A 24,846-nucleotide genomic window follows, 5' to 3' on the forward strand; every position below is an offset into this window, starting at 1 on the left:
GATCATGTGATCCCATAACTTATTAATGACAGCCATTATTTCCGTGTTTTCTTGGACTAAACCCTAATATGATGATTACAGCACAGAATTCTATAATAGATCTATAACAAATGCTTTAAGGATTGCTGCTGTTCTCCTCAGGGCTGTATGAAGTCAAAATGAAGGAAATGTGCAGAAGGTGCCCATGAGAGACAGAAGCGGTACAGAGGAGGGCGCCAGAGATTCAGGTGATGGGTCAGTGACTTTATTGGGGATAACAGTGGTATACAGATATCTCATGTGAGTAACGTACAGGAGATACAAACCTTCATATACAGATACAGTCCTGAAAGCAGCGGTGACACCATCGCCAGCCACCGCTGAATGTAACATACAGATTAGAACGGTTGTGCGCCCCGGTCACATTTACTGCGGTGGCTGAGCACAATTATAGTGCAAATTTTCTAGACAGACATATTAGTTTAAACACAACGCTGCGCTGAACGTTCATCTGGAGAGAGGGTGCGGCGCAGTTGTGCGCCGGTGTTTTAGTGCAAATTGTGTAAAATATTGGGGTTAAGGTGGAACTTCAGTGTGCCCAATTCCACAGCGCGCATTACTAGGATTATTTAGGACTTCAGACATTTCCACTGTCTGTTACGACAGTATTAGTGACTGTGCCCCATTCTCCAATCCGGCGCTCAGCTCACAGGACACAGAAATCCTTCTTATTGTGCACGTCAGTAATCTGCCTCTGGCCGAACCTACACGAGTGTCACCAATAACCCGAATACGGTGCAACTGCAAATCAATGGGGCCATGTATAATATCAGAAGATGCGTGATACAAATCATACTATGGAGACCGCACCACTCAGTATCTGGCAGCAACTGCACTGCTAATTACAGCTCGGTCTCTAATCTCCCTTCAGCTCTAAACTCCTGGAACGCTTGGTCCACTCCCGTCTAATCCGCCATCTCTCAGATAACGCTCTTCCTCTCTTCTCGACCCTTTACAATCCGGTTTCCACTAGTTACACTCTACTGAAACTGCCCTCACTAAAATTTCTAAAGATCTATTTACAGCCAAATCCAAAGGTCACTGCTCTCTGCTGATTCTTCTGGATCTCTCTGCAGCATTCGACACTGTGGATCACCAGCTCCTCCTCACTATGCTCCGCTCTGTGGGCCTCAAGGACACCGTTCTCTCCTGGTTCTCCTCCTACCTCTCTGACTGCGCCTTTACTGCATTTTTTGCCGGCTCCTCTTCACCTAACTGTTGGGGTTCTTCACGGATCAGTCCTAGGCCCCCTCCTCTTATTGTCGGGGTTCCTCAGGGTTCAGTCCTAGGTACCCTCCTCTTACTGTTGGGGTTCCTCAGGGCTCCGTCCTAGGCCCCCTCCTCTCCTCCTTGTACACTACCCCTATTGGATAAACAATTAGTAGATTTGGTCTTCAGTACCATCTTCATGGTGATGGCACCCAATTATAGACCTCATCTCCTGACATCAGCCCGGAATTACTACAGATACCAGTGACTGTCTATCCGCTGTCTCTAACATCAGGTCCTCCCTCTGTCTAAAATGGAGCCTGTCAAATACTGAACTCCTTGTGCTTCCTCCATCTACTAACCTTCTCAAACCCAATATTGCCATTTCAGTGTGTGGTTCCACCATAACTCTCCAGCAACATGACCAGTGTCTTAGGGTCATATTTGATTCAGTTCTTTCCTTCACTCCCCACATCCAATCACTTAAGTCACCTGCACCTCAACATCTCTAGAATTCGACCTTTTCTTACCTTTGACTCCACAAAACCTCTTACTGTCGCTCTTATTCATTCTTTTCTGGACTACTGCAACTCTCTACAAATCAGTCTCCCTCTTTCTAAACTCTCCCCTCTCCAATCTGTCCTGAATGCGGCAGCCAGGATCATATTCCTCGCCAACCGCTACACCGATGCCTCTGTCCTGTGTCAGTCATTGCACTGGTTGCCCATTCGATATAAACTCATCACTCTCACCCACAAAGCCCTCCAATGCTGTATCCCATCTCTGTCCACCACCCTACCCGTTCTCTCCACAGTGCTACACCGTCCTACATCTCCTCCACATGTACCTGTCCTCTCCACAGTGCTGCACCGCCCTATATCTCCTCCTCCTCTACCACCCTACCCATCCTCGCCACAGTGCTGCACCGCCCTACATCTCCTCCTCATCTACCACCCTACATCTCCTCCTCATCTACCACCTTATCCATCCTCTCCACAGTGCTGCACCGCCCTACATCTCCTCCTCATCGCTGTTTATTACCCTACTCATCCTCTCCACAGTGCTGTACCACCCTACATCTCCTCATCACTGTTTATTACCCTACCTGTTCTCTCCACAGTGCTGCACCACCCTACATCTCCTCCCCCATCTCTGTCTACCACCCTTCCCGTGCCCTTCGTTCTGGTATTGACCCAAGACTAACATCCATAATAATCTGAACCTCACACTCCAGTCTCAGACTTCTTGCAAGCTGCGCTAATTCTCTGGAATGTACTACGCCAAACAATTCAATTAATTACCGATATCCAGTTTTAAGCTTGGTCTAAAAATGCAGTTCTTTAGACTGGAGGAAACATCGATATGGTGTCACTAGTGCAATATAACAGGCCAGGACACGCTCGTTTAAACACAGCTGCAGTGTTATTGTATCATACAGAATATACACAACCCATAGAGAGACGTGTAACAATATCAGTGCGCTCTATGAGACGCCATATATCTAGGATTTCTCCCCCACAAGCTGAGGACAGAGATCCTGGAGAATACATCCCTCTGTGTGATAATAGCACCGTATTACAGGATGGGATGCACTCGTGTTGGTGAGGTCAGAAAATATACAAGTCATATAGAAATATAATAAATACACAACGTTTGACCTTACATCTCATGGACATACAAGACGGACATGTAACTCGGCAGATGCAGGAGGTTAATCGATGAGGATGGAGGAATATTCCCTGAGGTAATGACATCAACCACACACACACACTACACAATGTATACAAACTGTTTGACCTCATATCTTGTGCACATATATACAAAACAGACGCATCCATCAGCAGCTACCACCGAACATGGGATTGACATATCCATGAATTGCCACCATGTCCTTCAGCAGAAACCACCACACGCCATTGTAAGCATGAGAGGGATGCATCCACCAGCAACCACCACCGCACGTACCGTATGGAAACGTCCTTCAGAAGATACCGTCACATGTCTTCATACACGACGAAAACTTGTCCACCAGCAGGTACAAGTACATTTCTCACTACACACGGGATGGAGGTGCCCATCAACAGATACCATCGTATTAACACATGACGGATGCATCCATCAGCAGATATCACTGCATGTCTCCCTACATACAGGACAGAGGAGGCCATCAGTAGATACCACCACATCTTCTTACACGCACAATGGATACGTTCATTAGCAGATACCACCACATGTCTCCATACATACGTGGAAGAGGAGGCCATCAGCAGATACCACCACATCTTACACACACAATGGATGCGTCCATCAGCAGATACCATCACATGTCTCCATACATACAGGGAAGAGGAACAGAGGAGACCATCAGCAGATATCACCACATCACACACACACACACACACACACACATGGATGCGTCCATCAGCAGATATCACTGCATGTCTCCCTACATACAGGACAGAGGAGGCCATCAGTAGATACCACCATATCTTCTTACACGCACAATGGATACGTTCATCAGCAGATACCACCACATGTCTCCATACATACAGGGAAGAGGAGGCCATCAGCAGATACCACCACATCTTACACGCACAATGCATGCGTCCATCAGCAGATACCACCACATGTCTCCATACATACAGGGAAGAGGAACAGAGGAGACCATCAGCAGATAACACCACATCTTCTCACACACAATGGATGCGTTCATCAGCAGATACCACCACATGTCTCCATACATAAGGGGAAGAGGAACAGAGAAGACCATCAGCAGATACCACCACATCTTCTCACACACAATGGATGCGTTCATCAGCAGATACCACCACATGTCTCCATACATACAGGGAAGAGGAGGCCATCAGCAGATACCACCACATCTTACACAAACACATGGATGCGTCCATCAGCAGATATCACCACATGTCTCCATACATACAGGACAGAGGAGGCCATCAGTAGATACCACCACATCTTACACACACAATGGATGCATCCATCAGCAGATACCACCACATGTCTCCATACATACAGGACAGAGGAGGCCATCAGTAGATACCATCACATGTCTCCCTACATACAGGGAAGAGGAACAGAGGAGACCATCAGCAGATACCACCACATCTTCTCACACACACACACACACACACACACACACACACACACACACACACACACACACATGGATGCATCCATCAGCAGATATCACTGCATGTCTCCCTACATGCAGGACAGAGGAGGCCATCAGTAGATACCACCACATCTTCTTACACGCATAATGGATGCGTCCATCAGAAGATACGTCACGTCTTCATACATGACGGATGCGTCCATCAGCAGATGCCACCAAGTCTTCATACATACAGGGGAATATCTCCTGAGGTAATGACGTCAGTCACATATATACTTCATATCGTACATAACATAGAAGGACAAGGACCAGCCAAGCCTAAAACCTCATAGCACGTTACTTCTGACACAACCTCCCATGGATATGGCGCACCCTGCTTTTGTGCCTATGACGCCATCCAGAGGTTTTCTCCTGTATTCCTCAGATGCCATAGAAGTCATTCTCCTTGTAATATAACTCCGCAATGCAGAGCTGTAGAGGCACAGGCACCAACATACAGGCTTCACCCATGAAGGGGGACATCGGGCAATTCTCATTATGTAACTAGTGACAAACATAGACAAACAATACATAAGACACGTATAGGATCCACGGACAGATCTTGGTCAGCAATGAGGAGACGGTGTGGACACTATACTGGTAGTCACTGGTCCATGGTGCCAGATCTTCATCGTGTGGACCATGGGATTCATCCTCCTCTTAATGTTCCTTCCACCTTCAAAATAAAAATAAACTATGAACTGGACAAGCGAGTGAATGATCGATGAGGACTAAACCTTACAATGGAAAGAAATAAAAAGAAAAACAGTGGGTCGGCACTTGGTTTTCTGTCCTGGCACTCGCATACATTGAGGTTCATATAATGCAGATACGGAAACCCAAATCTCCGACGTTACAGCCCATCCCCTGCTGTCATCAATAATGGAGCAGGGTAATAGGGATACATTTCTATAGAACACACGGGAAATGGCATCACCATGTTAAATAAGAAAAACACACAGAAAATATATCGATTATACACGGGAAAAGGTATTTAGTAATAATCCCATTCACTATATCAAAAAAATAAAAACCCAAACAAGAAATAATGTTACAACACAATCAGTACATGCAAGATATATTCATATTCGAACATTCAATGGACGAGGTCTTTCTCTTTACAGGAACATATTGTCCGCAAGATGGATACAAACGACTGAAATTACAATTTTATTCAGATATTCTACAAATTTGGCTACTAATCTACAAGTTCTTTGTAATAATTAATTTAATAATTCCACATTCTTGGCTCCAAATAGTTTAATCCAGAAAGCCTTAGTTACTTACCGGTAACGGGATTTTTCGGAGCCCATGACAGCATCACGTGAGAGAGAGAGGATCCGCCCATCAAGGACAGGAAACCTACAGGTTAAAAAGGGTGGCCCTCTCTTCCCGCCTCAGTTTAGTTAACAGAGCATGAGAGTACCGCCAAGGTTAGTTATAACAAAACATAATCACATTAAGTACATTACTTTTCATCAATTTCCAGCAAGGGTGCACAAAAAGAAATCTACTCTATGGGAGTGCACAACACCAGTGAAGGGAGGGAATATACGGGTGCTGTCATGGGCTCCGAAAAATCCCGTTACCGGTAAGTAACTAAGGCTTTATTCGGTCTCCCATGACAGCACCACGTGAGAGAATTACAGAGACGAAGGAAATTAGGGAGGGACCACAGCTTGAAGCACCCTTCTCCCGAAAGTGAGATCTGCAGAGCCACCCAGATCCAATCTATAGTGCCTATAGAAAGTAGAGGGAGAAGACCAGGTGGCAGCCTTACAAATTTCCTCAATGGAAAGCCCTGTCTTCTCCGCCCAGGAGGTTGATACCGCTCTGGTAGAATGCGCCCTCAATCCCTCCGGTATCTCTTTATCCCCTGAGGAGTATGCGAGGGAAATGGCCTCCTTGATCCAAATAGCGATTGTAGCCTTTGAGGCCTTACAACCCTTTCTAGCCCCCTGATAGCATATAAATAGGGACTTATCCTTTCTAAAGCCACGTGATACTTCTAAGTACTTTAGTACGCACCTCCTAACGTCTAAAGTGTGAAGCCTCTCCTCCTTTTGATTTTTGGACGGGAAGCAAAAAGTCGGGAGAACTATCTCCTGGGTTCTATGGAATCGAGTGGCCACTTTAGGAAGAAAGGCTGGATCAGGTTTTAATATAATCCTATCGTCCAGAATTTGCGTAAATGGAGGGCATATTGAAAGGGCCTGTAGGTCACTGACTCTCCTGGCTGAAGTTAGGGCTACTAACAGGACCGTCTTTAGGAAAATAATTTTGGGGGAGACTAAATCTAGTGGCTCAAAAGGAGGACTGGTCAAGGCATCTAATACAAAATTCAAATCCCAGGGAGACATCTTTACTTTGGTAATGGGTCTACACCTAAAAGAAGCTTTTATAAAACGGGCTATCCAATAGTTATCTGCAATATTGGAAGAAAATAAAGCTCCCAACGCCGACACCTGTACTTTCAAGGTACTGGTAGTGAGACCCAATTCTAAGCCCCGCTGCAGAAATTCCAGAATTTTCCCAATATGGGGCCCTTCCTCCACCTTAACTTCTGCAAAGGACAGAAACTTCCTCCAGGTCCTGGCATAAATACGGGTGGTAACAGGTTTTCTGCTAGCCAGGAGAGTATTCACTATATTTGCGGGAAATCCTTTGTTGGTCAATAACACCCTCTCAAATTCCACGCCGTCAAATGTAGACTCGGGGTTGGAGGATGGGAAAGTGGCCCCTGAGTGAGGAGGTCCGGAATCTCCGGAAGAACCCAGGGATCTGATATGGACATCTTCCGGAGACAAGGAAACCACGGTCTTTTGGGCCAAAAGGGGCATATGAGTATCACTCTGGCCCGGTCTGCCCTGATCTTTCTTATCACCGCTGGGAGCAGGATCATGGGAGGGAAGGCATATGCCAGAGGAAATCTCCAGGGAACCATGAAGGCGTCCACTGCCAGGGGTTCTTCTCTGGGGTCTAAGGAACAAAAATTTTCCACTTTCCGATTGGCTCATGTTGCGAATAAGTCCACAGTCGGAAGGCCCCACATTTCTACGATTCTGGAGAATATTTGTGTATTTAGGGACCACTCTCCCTCGTTTACGGAAGTACGGCTGAGGAAATCCGCTGTGATGTTTTCCTTCCCTTTTAGATGAGTAGCCGAAAGAGAGGGACAATGATCTTCGGCTTTCAGCAGAAGTGCGTTCGCTACCCTCATCAAGTTTCTTGAGCGGGTTCCCCCTTGGTGGTTTATGTAAGCTACCGTGACTTGATTGTCCGAGAGTATACGGACATGCTGGCCCTGTAAATATATAAGGAACTTGTTGAACGCATGCTGCACCGCCAGAAGCTCCTTAACATTTGATGACAACTGTCGCTCACTGCTTGACCAGGTTCTCTGCACTAATTTCCCTTCAAAGTGAGCTCCCCAACCTGTAGCACTTGCATCAGTGGACAAGACTGCAGCTGGACTACATTCCCAGGGAACCCCTTTAGCAAGATTGTCTTGTCGCAACCACCAACGAAGGGACCTTATGGCACGAGGACCTAGCGTAAACTCACGGTCTAGATGCCCCTCTAAAGCTGCGTTATTGTACAACACATCCCACTGAAAAGCTCTTGAATGTAATTGTGACCAACGAACCGCAGGAAAAGTGGAGGTGAAGGTACCCAATAGTGACATGGCCTTACGGAGTGACATAGAAGGTTTACGTATACACTGTGCTACCAACCCCCGGATTCTATCAATTTTTTCTTCTGGAAGACAACATAGCTGTTTCCTGGAATCTAATATGACCCCCAGATATTGTTGTACCTTGAGTGGAGATAGTCTAGACTTTTCTAAATTTAGAAACCACCCCAAGCTCTTTAAGACTGACATGGTCTCCCGCAGGTGGGTCTCGCACTGAACCAACGAGTTCCCCACTATCAGGAGATCATCCAGGTAAAGGATAATTAGAATGTCCCTTTCTCTTACATGGGCCATAACTTCCGCCATTACTTTAGTAAAAACTCGCGGGGCTATAGCTAAACCGAAGGGGAGTGCAGTGTATTGAAAATGTTTAACCACCCCGTCAATTTCAATGGCCAGCCTCAAGTATTTCTGATAGTCACTATGAATTGGGATATGGTAATACGCATCTTTGAGATCGAGCACTACCATATAGCAGTGGGGAAAAAGTAACTTTATTACAGATTTTAAAGACTCCATTTTAAAGGTACGTATTTTAAGGAAATTATTCAGGGATTTCAGATTTCAGATTGTCTTGAAACTTCCATCCGGTTTCGGAACCAAGAAGAGCGGGGAGTAGAAACCAAGACCCTTTTCAGCCTCCGGAACCTCAATCAGGACGTGCTTTCTTATTAGGGTTTGTACTTCCGAAACGAGGGCAGCCTGGCGTTCTGGGGAAGAACTGGAGGGAACAACCATGAATCTTGTGAGGAAAAGCTTTAAATTGAAATTTAAGACCATACATAATCAGGCTTAAAATCCAATTACTATGAGAAATCTGCTCCCAAGCTGGGACAAAAAATGACAATCTCCCTCCCACATGGGCTGATTGTGTATCCCCTGGCTTCTGCTCAATTTTTGGAGACGGACCAAAGAGTAGACCTCTACCTTTTCGACCCCTTTCGTCAGACTTGTTTTGCTCCCTGAAATATCTCTTCCGGAAAAATTTCCTCTTCCGGAACGATCTCTTAAAGAAGGGTAGAAGTACTGATGGAAACCCCCTCTTAGGGTCCCCAGCTTTCTCCAATAAGTCATCCATGGTCTGACCAAAGAGGTATTCTCCTTCGCACGGGATTGTGCACAGTCTGGATTTAGTCTGTAAATCCCCTGGCCAGCATTTAATCCACAAGGCTCGCCGAGCCGCATTTGACAGTGCTGCTGATTTTGCTGCCAACCTTACTGAGTCCACAGATGCATCCGCAAGAAAAGCTGCCGCCCCCTGAACCAGTGGAAGGGAAGAAATAATGTCTTTCCTAGAAGTCCCATCCTTCAACTGACTGTCTAGCTGTTCAAGCCACACCATCAGGGCTCTGGACGTGCAGGTAGCGGCTACTGTTGGTCTCAGTGCTCCCGCAGCTGTCTCCCATGCCCCTTTCAAGAAAGTATCAGCCCGTCTGTCTAGGGGGTCTCTCAATGAACCCATATCATCGAACGGGAGGGAAGTTCTTTTCGCTGCTTTGGTAACAGCAACATCCAGCTTGGGTGCTTTTAACCAGGAGGAACACATAGCATCCTCAAATGGATATTTCCTTTTAAAGGATGGAGGAACACTACCCTTCTTGTCAGGTTTCCTCCACTCCTTATCAATGAGGTCTTTCACCTTTGAATTTACCGGAAAGACCCATCTTTTCTTTAGCCCCAGACCACCAAACATAACATCCTCAGCTGACTTCTCTGCCCTCGTGTCCACTATCCCCATTGTAGATCGGACGGCTTTTACTAGGGCATCGACCTCCTTCAGGAGAAAGCACTGTCTATCTGGCTCACTGTCAGAGGAAGAGAAGGCGGAGGAGGAGGCGACCGATAGTTCAGAGTCTGAACCCGGCTGGGTTTCTTGAGGAATATGCCCAGACTCTGAACCCTGCAATGCTTTGCCTATTTCTTCCCTTATTAAAGTTCTTAGGCCTAGGGAAAAATCTGGGGTTTCCTCCGACATCATTTTGCTAATACAAAGCTGGCATAACCTCTTGCTATATGAATCAGGGAGTGGACAGCTGCATAAGGCACATTCTCTGTGCTTGGATTTCGAGGAACACTTCTTGCTCTAAAAGAAAGTTATAGATAGAAAGAAGGAGGAAACATTAGTAGAACTTTCACGAAGATCCCACTCACCCCACAGAGCCTTCGGTACCGTTGAAGCAGAGGAATCCAGCATGCATGGCGAGGAATCACGCCGCACCGAACCGTCCTTCCTGCTCTTAGTGACAGCTCTTGCAGCTGAACGACCAGACCCTAGCCGGGAATGGCGCTGCGCCACTAGTTGTGAGGGCTCCCCAGAGGGCTGCTCCTGCAGCAGATATTGTTGACTAGGTGACAGCTCTTGTGAATCTTCCATAACTACAGTGTAAGAATGGGCTGGGAAGCACCTCTGTATGTTACCAGACCCTTTATATACTGGCCATACCGGTACCATGTGTGGGTGTGTGCTCTTTTTTTTTTTTTTATTTTTTTTTTTTACCCAGGAGGGCGTTACCTGCTCCTTGGTCTTCCTCCCCAGGTGGCCAGGTGGGTTCCAGGTGGGCTCCTCGCCGCCAGGTCCTTAATCCCCCGGCGTTCAGCTGCTCGCGCGCAAAATTCAAACGAGCTCCGCCCCTTCCGGTGACGTCACAGGGACTTCCTGCCCGGCGCACCGGAAGTCACGTCAGTAGGTCGCGCCTGTCATGTGCCCCGCCGGCGCGACCTGGATCTCCTGCAAATTGTAGCGGGGGGAGGAAGCCTGCTAGCGGCCCCACACCTGGCGGACATCTACCTCCCCGTGAGGCGATGTCGCGCCCGCCGCAACGCTCACGGAGGCGCCCCACTGAGCCCTACCGTGGTGTCTCCAGAGGACAGGGACGGACCGGCTCCAACCACCTGCTGTGGCCCTCTCTGGGACAGGAGTCCATCTTCTGCAGGTAAGCCTGCGAGGTCTCCCATCATGGACAGGAAACCTAAACTGAGGCGGGCAGAGAGGGCCACCCTTTTGAACCTGTAGGTTTCCTGTCCTTGATGGGCGGATCCTCTCTCTCTCACGTGGTGCTGTCATGGGAGACCGAATAAATATCCATTTGCTTTTTTCCATGTAGAGAAAACGCATCCACAAAAATAATAATTAACGTATTTGGGAGGTCTATAAAACGGAGAAGAAAGAGAATAAAGGATTATACATCCCATGCAAAATGATGGATGTGATAATCTCTATTTAATCCAATGTGTGGATCCAATGTGTGGATCCAATACACCTCTCTATCTCTGCAGAAGAGGATTTCTTTCATATTCCTCCTCTTCTCCGCACAGTAATTCTTCTATTACTTGATACTTTCATTGTGCGGCCGTATGACCTCTATACAATGAGAGGGAATGGCCGTGAAGTCTATGGCTCCTGGTCGCAGACTTGTCTGATAATACGGGAGCTACGTGTGGAATCGTCTCCCCGATGTGAAGCGAATCACACAGCTGCTGCAACTACCACGTGTGCCGGCTGCTAAAGAAAATGAATATTCACTTCTCCATGCCCATGGGAGTGGAGAGGAGTGAATATTCATTCTCCTTAATAGCGCACACTGTCAATCGCTTCCGCCGGCTCCTGCTGCGGCTCAGCACTCCTCTGTGCCCGCTATTAGAGAGAATGAATATTCACTCTTCTCCACTACCATGGGCGTGGAGAAGATTGAATATTCATTCTCTTTAGAAGCGGGCACACAGGATCGCTGAGCCATGTCCATAGTTCTGGCATGGAGAGGAGTGAATATCCCCACAACTCACATCAGCATATGAGGGTACATGGCAGTTATGTCATGCACTGCTCAGATGCGGAGGTGAGCTGTTGCTGGCATACCAGGATGGGGGGGATGAGGGGGCCATGCATACCAGGACTGAGGATGATGGGTGCCCTGCATACCAGGATTGGGGATGAGGGGGCCATGCATACCAGGATGGGGATGAGGGGTGCCATGCATACCAGGACTGGGAATGACGGGTGCCCTGCATACCAGGACTGAGGATGACGGGTGCCCTGCATACCAGGATTGGGGATGAGGGGGCCATGCATACCAGGATTGGGGATGAGGGGGTGCCATGCATACCAGGATTGGAGATGAGGGGGTGCCATGCTTACCAGGATTGGGGATGAGGGGGTGCCATGCATACCAGGATTGGGGATGAGGGGGTGCCATGCATACCAGGATTGGGGATGAGGGGGTGCCATGCATACCAGGATTGGGGATGAGGGGGTGCCATGCATACCAGGATTGGGGATGAGGGGGTGCCATGCATACCAGGATTGGGGATGAGGGGTGCCATGCATACCAGGATTGGGGATGAGGGGTGCCATGCATACCAGGATTGGGGATGAGGGGTGCCATGCATACCAGGATTGGGGATGAGGGGTGCCATGCATACCAGGATTGGGGATGAGGGGTGCCATGCATACCAGGATTGGGGATGAGGGGTGCCATGCATACCAGGATTGGGGATGAGGGGGGCCATGCATACTAGGATTGGGGATGAGGGGGGCCATGCATACCAGGATTGGAATGAGGGGACCATGCATACCAGGATGAGGGATAAGGGGGCCATGCATATCAGGATTGGGGGATGAGGGGGCCATGCATATCAGGATTGGGGGATGAGGGGTCCATGCATACCAGGATTGGGGAATGAGGAGGCTACGCATACCAGGATTGGGGATGAGGAGGCTACGCATACCAGGATTGGGGATGAGGAGGCTATGCATACCAGGAATGGGGATGAGGGGTGCCATGCATACCTGGATGAGGGATAAGAGGGCCATGCATACCAGGATTGGGAATGAGGGGTGCCATGCATACCAGGATGAAGGATGAGGGGGCCATGCATACCAGGATTGGGGGATGAGGGGGCCATGCATACCAGGATTGGGGATGATGGAGCCATGCATACCAGGATTGCGGATGAGGGGGCCATGCATACCAGAATTGCGGATGATGGAGCCATGCATAACAGGATTGGGGATGAGGGAGCCATGCATACCAGGATTGGGGATGAGGGGTGCCATGCTAACCAGGATGAGGGATGAGGGAGCCATGCATACCCGGATTGCGGATGAGGGGGCCATGCATACCAGGATGAGGGGGCCATGCATACCAGGATTGCGGATGAGGGGGCCATGCATACCAGGATTGCGGATGAGGGGTCCATGCATACCAGGATTGCGGATGAGGGGGCCATGCATATCAGGATTGGGACATGTGAACACGGCGTTACAGACACAAAAAAGCAAGATGTCGTATAGTGAAGCTACATAAAGATGAAAAAGTTCTGGCCGCTCCGACTGTGAATGAAAGAACAAAAAATAATCCACAACGAGAGATGAGAAGAACGCACAGATGTTACACTGCCCCGGGTGGGGACGCCGGAAGGTTAGAGATTCACGGCCTCCTGTCCAGCCGCCAGGTAGCACTGATCTGGACCTGAGATCCAGGAATCCATCCGCTCATCTCTATTCCCAACTGTCCTAGATACAGCGGACAGTCCTGGATTTCTGTCCGCACCCAGCAGCCTTGGGTGTCTGCTGAATGCCCCTAATTACCAGCGCCCGTCTGACAACTCCTCCTGCCAGGGGAGAAAGAAATGGTAAATGGGCATGGATTGGGGTGTGGCCAGGGGCGTGACCAAAATTTTCCACAGCGCACTAGCTGTGTCTCTCTGGCTGTGTCTCTTCTGTCTCTCTGGCTGTGTCTCTTCTGTCTCTCTGGCTGTGTCTCTTCTGTCTCTCTGGCTGTGTCTCTTCTGTCTCTCTGGCTGTGTCTCTTCTGTCTCTCTGACTGTCTCTATGATGAGGAACATACCTGTGGTCTTTACTTGCTAATCAGGCCTATTGCACAAGGATAAGCCCTGGAGTACAGTCCGGCCCTGGAGCAGGAGCAGGTCATTAACTCACAACTGCAAACACTGATTACACAAGAACCACAGGATTTCTTCACCGCAGGTATCATTAATCAGTGCAGCAGCCCCAACATGACACTGCCTGGAGTTTACTGAGCAAAATCCTGCTGACAGGTTCCCTTTAATCATTTTGCAAGAAAAGTATAATCCTTTATTTTCTTATTTTTTTTCCTTTTTCTAGACCTCCTTAATAAGTTAATAATTATTTTTGTGAACGTGCTTTCTCTACATGGATTTAAGGAAAAAAAACAAATTAATATTATTTCTGGATTAAATTATATGGAGCCAAAAATGTGGAATTATTAGATTAATTATTACAAAGAAATTGTAGATTAGTAACATGCAAATTGCCTCTTCACCTTGACATGCCAGAGCAGGTATGTCACTCTCCACAAGGAGAAACGTTACCCCTTACACCTTGTCTATTAGAAACCAAATTTGTAGCATATCTGAATAAAATTGTCATTTCAGTCGTTTGTATCCATCTTGTGGATAATATGTTCCTGTAAAAAGAAAGACCTCGTCCATTGAATGTTCTAATATAAATATACGTTACATGTGCTGATATATATTGTATGGTGCACAGCAGATGTTACAACACTAAGTATACAGCCATGAATACCAGAAATTTATATGATGTATACAGACTGCACCATCTATAAGCATCGCCGGTCAATATGTTTATCCAATCACATCACTCAGCTTTTCCCTCCTGTGATTTCTCTCCTCTCCCTGTAATTGTGGCACCCCAGGGGTCTGGTTTTCCACAGTAATGTAATGTTATGTCTGAGAGCAGGTGGGAGGTCCTTTGGTCAGGGATCCTGTGCATGCCACACCTCCTGCCCAGTCTTGGGAGGGGAAGAACTTCCCCTGTATAAACCCGGGGCTGAGGCAGGGTGAGTGAGACAAGGAGAGTGGAGACAAGAAGCAGCATAGGAAACAGCAGAGTTACAAGGAGTCAGGGGCTGGCAGCTGCAGAGTTCGCCCTGACTAAGAAGATTCTTTACCGGACCCGGAGTCCGAGGCTGTGGGGACTAACTCCTACCCAGCAGCAGAATCCGTCAGGCAGGGGATTTCAGGTCCTCTGGCCCAGAAGCCCGAAGGCACGGTCACACGCGTGGGACCAGCACCGCCATCGTGGAGCGGAAGCCATTAGAAGGCCCCGAGTCACCGGCCATACGGGTGAGCACCACACGGTACACTCAGGGACGTGGGCTACTTACATCAGCTTCTAGCAAGGTAGCCAGAAGAGTACAGTCAGTTTGGGAGGCCTCCAACTACGCCTGGCCAGGGGAGATCCCATCTGCTCAAAGACTGACCAGGCCCCGTTTGCTAGCAAGTACTCCGGGAGGGTCTGTCGTTGTTACCAGTAAAGACCCTGAACTACACCGTACCGTCTCTGAGTGGTTCCTGCTACCCCCATCATCCACGTCGGCTGCCCTGAGGCCATACCCCTCCCGTTGGGGGTTATACTATCACGCTGCACAATCCTACCACCGGCCTCAGCGGTCTGCCCTGCAGCAGCAGCTCCCTGGCTGCACTCAACGGGTGGCGTAGTCCTCAACTATTTACTACTAATAGACTGCCGTCTAGTTTGACTCCCTGGGCACGGACCGGGTCACCGCCACGAGACTACAACCCTCCACTGATCCGGCTCCGGGTAGGCTCCCGCGTGCGCAACGCAGCGCGACACAGGCCCAGGGGCGCGTCAACTTTGGCGTAGTCGGCAGGATCTCGTGCCCGCAACCACCGGGTACTGCGTGCCTGAAAAGCAAAGACTGTTCAAACTTACCAGTGGTGAAGATTCCCGCTATCCGTGGAGGTTTCCCGCCATCCGGCGCCATCTTCTACCTTCTTCCCGCCATCGGTGAAGTTTCCCGCCATCCGGCGCCATCTTCGGCCTTCTTCCCGCCATCCGTGGAGTTTTCCCGCCGTTGGACGCCATCTTGGGGACGCCGCGCGGGAAGAAGAGGGGCGTGGACTCTGAAAGCGCGCGAGAACTGAAGCCCCGCCTCACGTCCGGACGTTGCGTAAGGTCCTGGAAGGAGCCCAGCAGACGCCGACGTCACAGGAGCGCGACGGAAGGTCCTCAACCCTGACGATCCACTGCGGAGCCGCGGCCTACGGAAGAGGATCATCGCAAGGTAGGCCACGGTCCACTAAGGGGGAGGAAGATGTCGGATACGGAGGAGAGCTTCACTGCCCCAACCCCCGCCAGCGCTACCGCTGCTGCAGTTATGCCCTTCACCATGCCCTATATCCCGGGAGCAGCCTGGCTACCCCAGTACTCAGGGGAGTCACATACCCTGCATGACTTTAGAGAAAAGCTGGATAGCCTCTTCCAGGTGTACCCCCTCACAGAAGAGCAAAAAGTGAGCATCCTGGTGGCCCAACTAACCGGGGCAGCCAAAAGGGAAGTAAAATCCTGGCCACCTGGGAGGAAGACTGTCGCAGGGATACTAACCCGGCTGAAGGACACCTTTGATACCCGCACCTCAGCCGAGATTAAGCTTAGATTCTACGGGTGCAAGCAGCGAGCGCATGAGAGTATAAGGGACTATGCACTAAACCTACAAGAGGCCCTGAGGGCCATAAAGCAGACCGACCCTGATGGGGTGGGAAACGAGGACAGGCTGTTGACTGAACAATTTATAGAGGGTTTATATTGCAATGCCCACCGAACCCAGTTGCGGGCAATGGCCTTACAGGATCCCCATCTGGACTTTGCACAGTTCAAGGACAGAGCCATCCGGGTGCTCCGAGAACCGGCACCAGGTGGCGTTGTGACCCACAGACGCCCCACTACCACTTACTACCAGGAGGCGGCGCCCTTGTCAGCAGGGCCTGTGGGAGCTGATGCGCAGGCTTTGGACAATGACCCGGCTCCAGACCTACACCATCAGGTCCAAGAGCTAGCTAAGAGCGTTGCTGCGCTAACCCGAACTGTGCAGTCTTTACAGGTTTCCACCCCAGGGAAGATCCAGCTGGCATCCGGACCGGAGGACATCCCGTGGCGTCGACCAAGGAGGACCCCACCGGCCAGAGGAAGACCCAGTGACCGATACAGCGAGGACGGACGACCCATCTGCCGCCGCTGCAATCAATCCGGACATATGGAAAGGTACTGTTCTTTAAACGGGCACAACCTGGGGTAGAGGGCCAACCCCCAGGAAAAAGATCACCAGGCCCATCGAACTGGCGCGACAGATATGTGGGAGGACGTCCAGTCTTGCCTGTGGTACTGGATGGCATTCCCATGAGTGCCCTACTGGATACCGGGTCACAGGTCACCACCATCCCGTACGTGCTCTTCAAGCAGTACTGGAATGACTCGGATATTACCCACTACCCTGACGACGACTTGAGTATCATCGCCAGCAATGGCCAGCCCGTGCCACAGATCGGATTTAAAGAGGTGGCCCTCAAAATCGGTAGAGTCGAACTGGCCGCACAGGGACTGATCATTGTAGATATTGATAAACATGAGAGTCACCCAAAAATAACTCTGGGAACTAACGTAATTGAAAATTGTCTTGCAGAGGTGATTTTCCTTTTACAGCAGGTTGCCAAGAACGCCAGCTCCGGCGAGCAGCGGGTGCTCCAGAAAGAGATCCGGGCACTGATGCAACGGCAACAAGTGGAACTCTCCGGCGGTGAGATTGGTAGCGTAAGAATGTGTGACCCTTTTCCTATTGCCATGCCCCCAAAAAGTGAAATGATGATTTGGTGCCGGGCAGCTATTGGTCTGAGAGGAAGAGATTACCAGGCAATGGTGGAACCAGTTTACTCAGACAGTAGGCCAACAATTATGACAGCACGGGGGGTGGTCAATGTACGCCATGGGAGGGTGCCCATTCGCATAATAAATATCGGGGAGAGGGAAGTGTACCTGCCCCGGTATGCCACGCTAGCCAAATTATATACCACTAATCAAAATTCTATACAATCTGTGGAACCCTTGCCTCCATCTCACCCGGAGGAAGGTAACGGCTCTAAGAAAGACATGGAGGACTGGTGTCAGCAACTACATTTGGGTACTGATTCCACTCCCTCACATCAGAAACAAGGAGTCTATCGGGTGGTTCAAGAGTATGAGAGAGTGTTTAGTAAACACCCGTTAGACTTTGGGCGGGTCAAGGGGGTAGAACACCGCATCCCCACGGGAGATCATCCTCCCATAAAAGAGAGGTATCGACCCGTACCCCCTGCACACTACCAACACGCCAAGGGGATGCTTCGAGACATGAAGGAGGCTGGGGTAATCCGGGATAGCTGTAGCCCCTGGGCAGCCCCACTAGTTTTAGTCAAAAAGAAAGACAACACCATGAGGATGTGTGTAGATTACCGGAAAATCAACCGTATCACACACAAGGATGCGTACCCCTTACCAAGGATAGAGGAGTCATTGGCTGCTTTAAGATCTGCTAACTTCTACTCTACCTTGGATCTCACTAGCGGGTACTGGCAGGTTCCTGTAGCAGAGGCGGACCGGGAGAAGACCGCATTCACCACCCCGATGGGACTTAGCGAGTTCACCTGCATGCCATTCGGACTCTGCAACGCCCCAGGAACCTTCCAACGATTAATGGAGTGCTGTCTGGGCCACAGAAACTTTGAGACGGTCCTGTTGTACCTGGACGATGTCATCGTATACTCCAAAACTTATGAGGACCACCTGAAACACCTGGCGGAGGTGTTCGAAGCTCTGGCGAGTTACGGCCTAAAGGTGAAACCCTCCAAGTGTCACCTCCTGAAACCAAAGGTGCAATACCTGGGACACGTGGTGAGCGCTGACGGAGTGGCTCCCGACCCCGATAAGATCACCGCAATTAAGGGATGGCCAAGCCCCTCCAGCGTAAAAGAAGTGCGGCAGTTCCTAGGGTTGGTAGGCTACTACCGAAGGTTTATTCCCGGTTTCACCAAAAAGGCAGCGCCTATGCAGGACCTCCTGATAGGCCAGTCCCGGAAGGCCAAGAACCAGAAGCCGCCCTTCAAATGGGAGGAGCTAGAAGAGGAGTCCTTCCGCCAGCTGAAGATGGCCCTCACGGGGGATGAAATCTTGGCGTACCCGGACTATAGCCAGCCCTTCATCCTCTACACCGACGCCAGTAACATCGGGCTAGGAGCCGTACTGTCCCAGATTCAGCAGGGGAGAGAACGAGTAATCTCCTATGCCAGCCGAAAACTGCGACCCACCGAAAGGAACCCCGAGAATTACAGCTCATTTAAGTTAGAGTTCCTGGCCGTGGTATGGGCAGTCACCGAGCGCTTTAGGCATTACCTCGCTTCTTCCCGGTTCACCGTATACACGGATAACAACCCGTTGATACACCTGGACACGGCAAGACTCGGTGCCCTGGAGCAGAGGTGGATGGCCCGTCTGTCCAACTACGAGTTCACAATCAAATACCGGGCAGGACGCTCCAATACTAACGCGGATGCCCTGTCCAGGATGCCCAACCTGCCGGACGAAGGAGAAGATCCGGAGGGACTGGAAGAAGTTGAACTCCCTGCATTCCACCGTCATGGGACTATCCAGTATTCCCACCGGGTAAGGGGTAAGCAGGCTGCTACGTTGAACCCCTTACCCCACTACAACTGGGCGGAAACGCAAGACAGCGACCCTGCCGTCCGACTAGTGAAGGAGATGCTGACTCGGCCGGAGGCTCGCCTTGAACCAGACGCTCCGGAGGAAGCCAAACAACTATGGGCGGAGAAGAGTCGACTATTCCTTTACAAGGGGAAGTTGTGCCGCAGAATGGTCAACTCCCGGACGCATGAACTACTCTGGCAAGTAGTGGTGCCACGAAGAGACGCAGCCATGGTGATGGAGGCATACCACGACGGAGCTGGACACTTCGGGTGGAAAAAGCTGGAGTTCCTGCTGCGCGAGCGGTTCCACTGGGTAGGCATGAGGGGAACCATCGAGAAGTGGTGCAGAGACTGTGGCCCGTGCAATCTGAGAAGGAAGGACCGGGCCAGCCAGAAGACTCCCCTGCAGTCCATCGTCACCCGGCAACCGTTGGAACTGGTAGCCTTGGATCATGTAAAACTGACCCCAAGCAGAAGTGGCTACGTCTACGCGTTAACCATCGTGGATCATTACTCCCGGTTCTTGGTTGTCGTCCCCGTCAAGGACTTAACGGCTCAAACAGCAGCTAGAGCCTTCCAGCAGCACTTCTGCCGTCCACACGGGTACCCGGACCAAGTGCTGACGGACCAGGGACCTGCCTTTGAAGCGGAGGTCTTCCAGGAATTCTGCAATCTGTATGGCTGCCGGAAGATAAGGACGACACCCTACCATCCGCAAACTAATGGACTTTGTGAAAAAATGAACCAGGTGGTAATGGATCTTCTAAAAACATTGCCCCTGGAAGAACGCAGTCTGTGGCCTGAGAAGTTGCCCGATCTGGTGGACCTATACAACCACATCCCGGTAGGTTCCACCAACTGTACCCCGGCTTACCTAATGAGGGCGAGACCTGGTAAGTTACCTGTTGACCTGGAAATGGGAGTCCTGACACCTGAGGACACTTCACCAGAAACAGACTGGGACACAGAGAGGCAGCAGCAGTACCGGAGAGTACAAGAGAGCGTGGAGCGAAGTCTCTGTCAGGCTAGGGAAAGACAAGAGAAGACTTACAACCAGTATGCTCCCGCTGTTCCCCTGGTACCCGGAGAGCAGGTCTTGAAGAGGAAAAGACGGCTCCACAAGTTGGATGACCAGTGGGAGAAGGACCCGTACACCGTACTGCCCTCAAGCCACGAGAACCCGAAGGTCTGTACCATCAGTAAAGACGGAGGGGAAACCACAGCCATTGTGTCCCGGGACCACCTGAAGAAGTGTCCCGAACAACTGAGGAACCCTGAAGAGGAACAAGAAGACCATCGACCCGTGGGAGAAAGGGAAGATATGGTTAGTACCGTGCTCGGGGACTTCCCTCGGTCTTGGACTCAAGTCAATGGTGCAGTTGTGGTACCCGTACTCACCTTCCTCCAACCATCATCCCAAGAACCAACGGAGCAACGGGTAGAGCTGGAAGAACAGCCGGTCCAGGAGGCAGAAGACTCCACACGAGTAGAACAGGAGAATCAACCCTCTGCTTATAGTGAGCCTGCCGTACCCCTAGTGAGACAAAGAGCCGGTAGACAGCTGCCCAGTTTACCCTTGACAGCTCCTACACCCTGTAGTTCAGGGCCAGACAGTCAGCTCCGTAGGTCCACTAGGGCCACTAGAGGCCAGTTACCCGCACGCTGGAGAATTTGAAGTGTAAAAATAGTTTTATTTATGTTTATCTGTGTATTGTTGCTTGTGTATAATTTTGTGTTTCCAGTTGTTTTTAGGAAACCTTGGTGGATTTACCGGGAATCCTTGTACATAGTTGGAGCGTAACCCAGGATGGACTAGAGACTGTTAAGGACTCGGGGTAGGACAGACCCCTACCTGGTTACGTCTCCCTGTGTTGGTGAAATGGACACCTTGCTTCTTTCAGAGACTGCACCCGGTTGCGGACACGCCGTAACCATCTTTATATGTTTTCTTATTGTATTATTAATGTTTTTTGCCTTGTTATGTTTTTCTAAATGTGTTTAGTCCCGGAGTACTAAATTTCACTAGGGGGGAATGTGGCACCCCAGGGGTCTGGTTTTCCACAGTAATGTAATGTTATGTCTGAGAGCAGGTGGGAGGTCCTTTGGTCAGGGATCCTGTGCATGCCACACCTCCTGCCCAGTCTTGGGAGGGGAAGAACTTCCCCTGTATAAACCCGGGGCTGAGGCAGGGTGAGTGAGACAAGGAGAGTGGAGACAAGAAGCAGCATAGGAAACAGCAGAGTTACAAGGAGTCAGGGGCTGGCAGCTGCAGAGTTCGCCCTGACTAAGAAGATTCTTTACCGGACCCGGAGTCCGAGGCTGTGGGGACTAACTCCTACCCAGCAGCAGAATCCGTCAGGCAGGGGATTTCAGGTCCTCTGGCCCAGAAGCCCGAAGGCACGGTCACACGCGTGGGACCAGCACCGCCATCGTGGAGCGGAAGCCATTAGAAGGCCCCGAGTCACCGGCCATACGGGTGAGCACCACACGGTACACTCAGGGACGTGGGCTACTTACATCAGCTTCTAGCAAGGTAGCCAGAAGAGTACAGTCAGTTTGGGAGGCCTACAACTACGCCTGGCCAGGGGAGATCCCATCTGCTCAAAGACTGACCAGGCCCCGTTTGCTAGCAAGTACTCCGGGAGGGTCTGTCGTTGTTACCAGTAAAGACCCTGAACTACACCGTACCGTCTCTGAGTGGTTCCTGCTACCCCCATCATCCACGTCGGCTGCCCTGAGGCCATACCCCTCCCGTTGGGGGTTATACTATCACGCTGCACAATCCTACCACCGGCCTCAGCGGTCTGCCCTGCAGCAGCAGCTCCCTGGCTGCACTCAACGGGTGGCGTAGTCCTCAACTATTTACTACTAATAGACTGCCGTCTAGTTTGACTCCCTGGGCACGGACCGGGTCACCGCCACGAGACTACAACCCTCCACTGATCCGGCTCCGGGTAGGCTCCCGCGTGCGCAACGCAGCACGACACAGGCCCAGGGGCGCGTCATAATCACTTGTACATCACTCAGCTTTTCCCTCCTGTGATTTCTCTCCTCTTCTCCCTGTAATCACTTGTACATCACTCAGCTTTTCCATCCTGTGATTTCTCTCCTCTCCCTGTAATCACTTGTACATCACTCAGCTTTTCCCTCCTGTGATTTCTCTCCTCTCCCTGTATTCACTTGTACATCACTCAGCTTTTCCCTCCTGTGATTTCTCTCCTCTCCCTGTAATCACTTGTACATCACTCAGCTTTTCCATCCTGTGATTTCTCTCCTCTCCCTGTAATCACTTGTACATCACTCAGCTTTTCCCTCCTGTGATTTCTCTCCTCTGCTCCCTGTAATCACTTGTACATCACTCAGCTTTTCCATCCTGTGATTTCTCTCCTCTCCCTGTAATCACTTGTACATCACTCAGCTTTTCCATCCCGTGATTTCTCTCCTCTTCTCCCTGTAATCACTTGTACATCACTCAGCTTTTCCATCCTGTGATCTCTCCTCTCCCTGTAATCACTTGTACATCACTCAGCTTTTCCCTCCTGTGATTTCTCTCCTCTCCCTGTAATCACTTGTACATCACTCAGCTTTTCCATCCTGTGATTTCTCTCCTCCCTGTAATTACTTGTACATCACTCAGCTTTTCCCTCCTGTGATTTCTCTCCTCTCCCTGTAAGTACTTGTACATCACTCAGCTTTTCCCTCCTGTGATTGCTCTCCTCTGCTCCCTGTAATCACTTGTACATCATTCAGCTTTTCCCTCCTGTGATTTCTCTCCTCTGCTCCCTGTAATCACTTGTACATCACTCAGCTTTTCCCTCCTGTGATTTCTCTCCTCTCCCTGTAATCACTTGTACATCACTCAGCTTTTCCCTCCTGTGATTTCTCTCCTCCCTGTAATCACTTGTACATCACTCAGCTTTTCCCTTCTGTGATTTCTCTCCTCTCCCTGTAGTCACTTGTACATCACTCAGCTTTTCCCTCCTGTGATTTCTCTCCTCCCTGTAATCACTTGTACATCACTCAGCTTTTCCCTCCTGTGATTTCTCTCCTCTCCCTGTAGTCACTTGTACATCACTCAGCTTTTCCCTCCTGTGATTTCTCTCCTCTGCTCCCTGTAATCACTTGTACATCACTCAGCTTTTCCATCCTGTGATTTCTCTCCTCTCCCTGTAATCACTTGTACATCACTCAGCTTTTCCATCCCGTGATTTCTCTCCTCTTCTCCCTGTAATCACTTGTACATCACTCAGCTTTTCCCTCCTATGATTTCTCTCCTCTCCCTGTAATCACTTGTACATCACTCAGCTTTTCCATCCTGTGATTTCTCTCCTCTCCCTGTAATCACTTGTACATCACTCAGCTTTTCCCTCCTGTGATTTCTCTCCTCTGCTGCCTGTAATCACTTGTACATCACTCAGCTTTTCCCTCCTGTGATTTCTCTCCTCTTCTCCCTGTAATCACTTGTACATCACTCAGCTTTTCCATCCTGTGATTTCGCTCCTCTCCCTGTAATCACTTGTACATCACTCAGCTTTTCCCTCCTGTGATTTCTCTCCTCTTCTCCCTGTAATCACTTGTACATCACTCAGCTTTTCCATCCTGTGATTTCTCTCCTCTCCCTGTAATCACTTGTACATCACTCAGCTTTTCCCTCCTGTGATTTCTCTCCTCTCCCTGTAATCACTTGTACATCACTCAGCTTTTCCATCCTGTGATTTCTCTCCTCTCACTGTAATCACCTGTACATCACTCAGCTTTTCCCTCCTGTGATTTCTCTCCTCTCCCTGTAATCACTTGTACATCACTCAGCTTTTCCATCCTGTGATTTCTCTCCTCTCCCTGTAATCACTTGTACATCACTCAGCTTTTCCCTCCTGTGATTTCTCTCCTCTGCTCCCTGTAATCACTTGTACATCACTCAGCTTTTCCCTCCTGTGATTTCTCTCCTCTCCCTGTAATCACTTGTACATCACTCAGCTTTTCCCTCCTGTGATTTCTCTCCTCTCCCTGTAATCACTTGTACATCACTCAGCTTTTCCCTCCTGTGATTTCTCTCCTCTCCCTGTAATCACTTGTACATCACTCAGCTTTTCCCTCCTGTGATTTCTCTCCTCTCCCTGTAATCACTTGTACATCACTCAGCTTTTCCCTCCTGTGATTTCTCTCCTCTCCCTGTAATCACTTGTACATCACTCAG

The 24,846-nt window shown here is 49.9% G+C and overlaps 1 protein-coding gene across 1 annotated transcript in view; it reads right to left on the reverse strand.

Moving 5' to 3' along the window:
• Window positions 1–228: 228 nt before the first annotated feature.
• The window catches only part of SLC37A1 (solute carrier family 37 member 1), a 147,446-nt gene continuing 122,828 nt past the window's right edge, over window positions 229–24,846 (reverse strand). The window contains exon 20 of the mRNA XM_073668824.1: window positions 229–5,096. Within this exon, the coding sequence (XP_073524925.1) occupies window positions 5,081–5,096 (16 nt within the window). The 3' untranslated portion in view covers window positions 229–5,080. The remainder of the gene's footprint in view (window positions 5,097–24,846) is intronic.

This window comes from Phyllobates terribilis, unplaced genomic scaffold (genome assembly GCF_046119375.1).
Source record: "Phyllobates terribilis strain yellow unplaced genomic scaffold, ASM4611937v1 Scaffold_2__4_contigs__length_985480577, whole genome shotgun sequence".
NCBI classification, from domain to species: Eukaryota; Metazoa; Chordata; class Amphibia; order Anura; family Dendrobatidae; genus Phyllobates; species Phyllobates terribilis.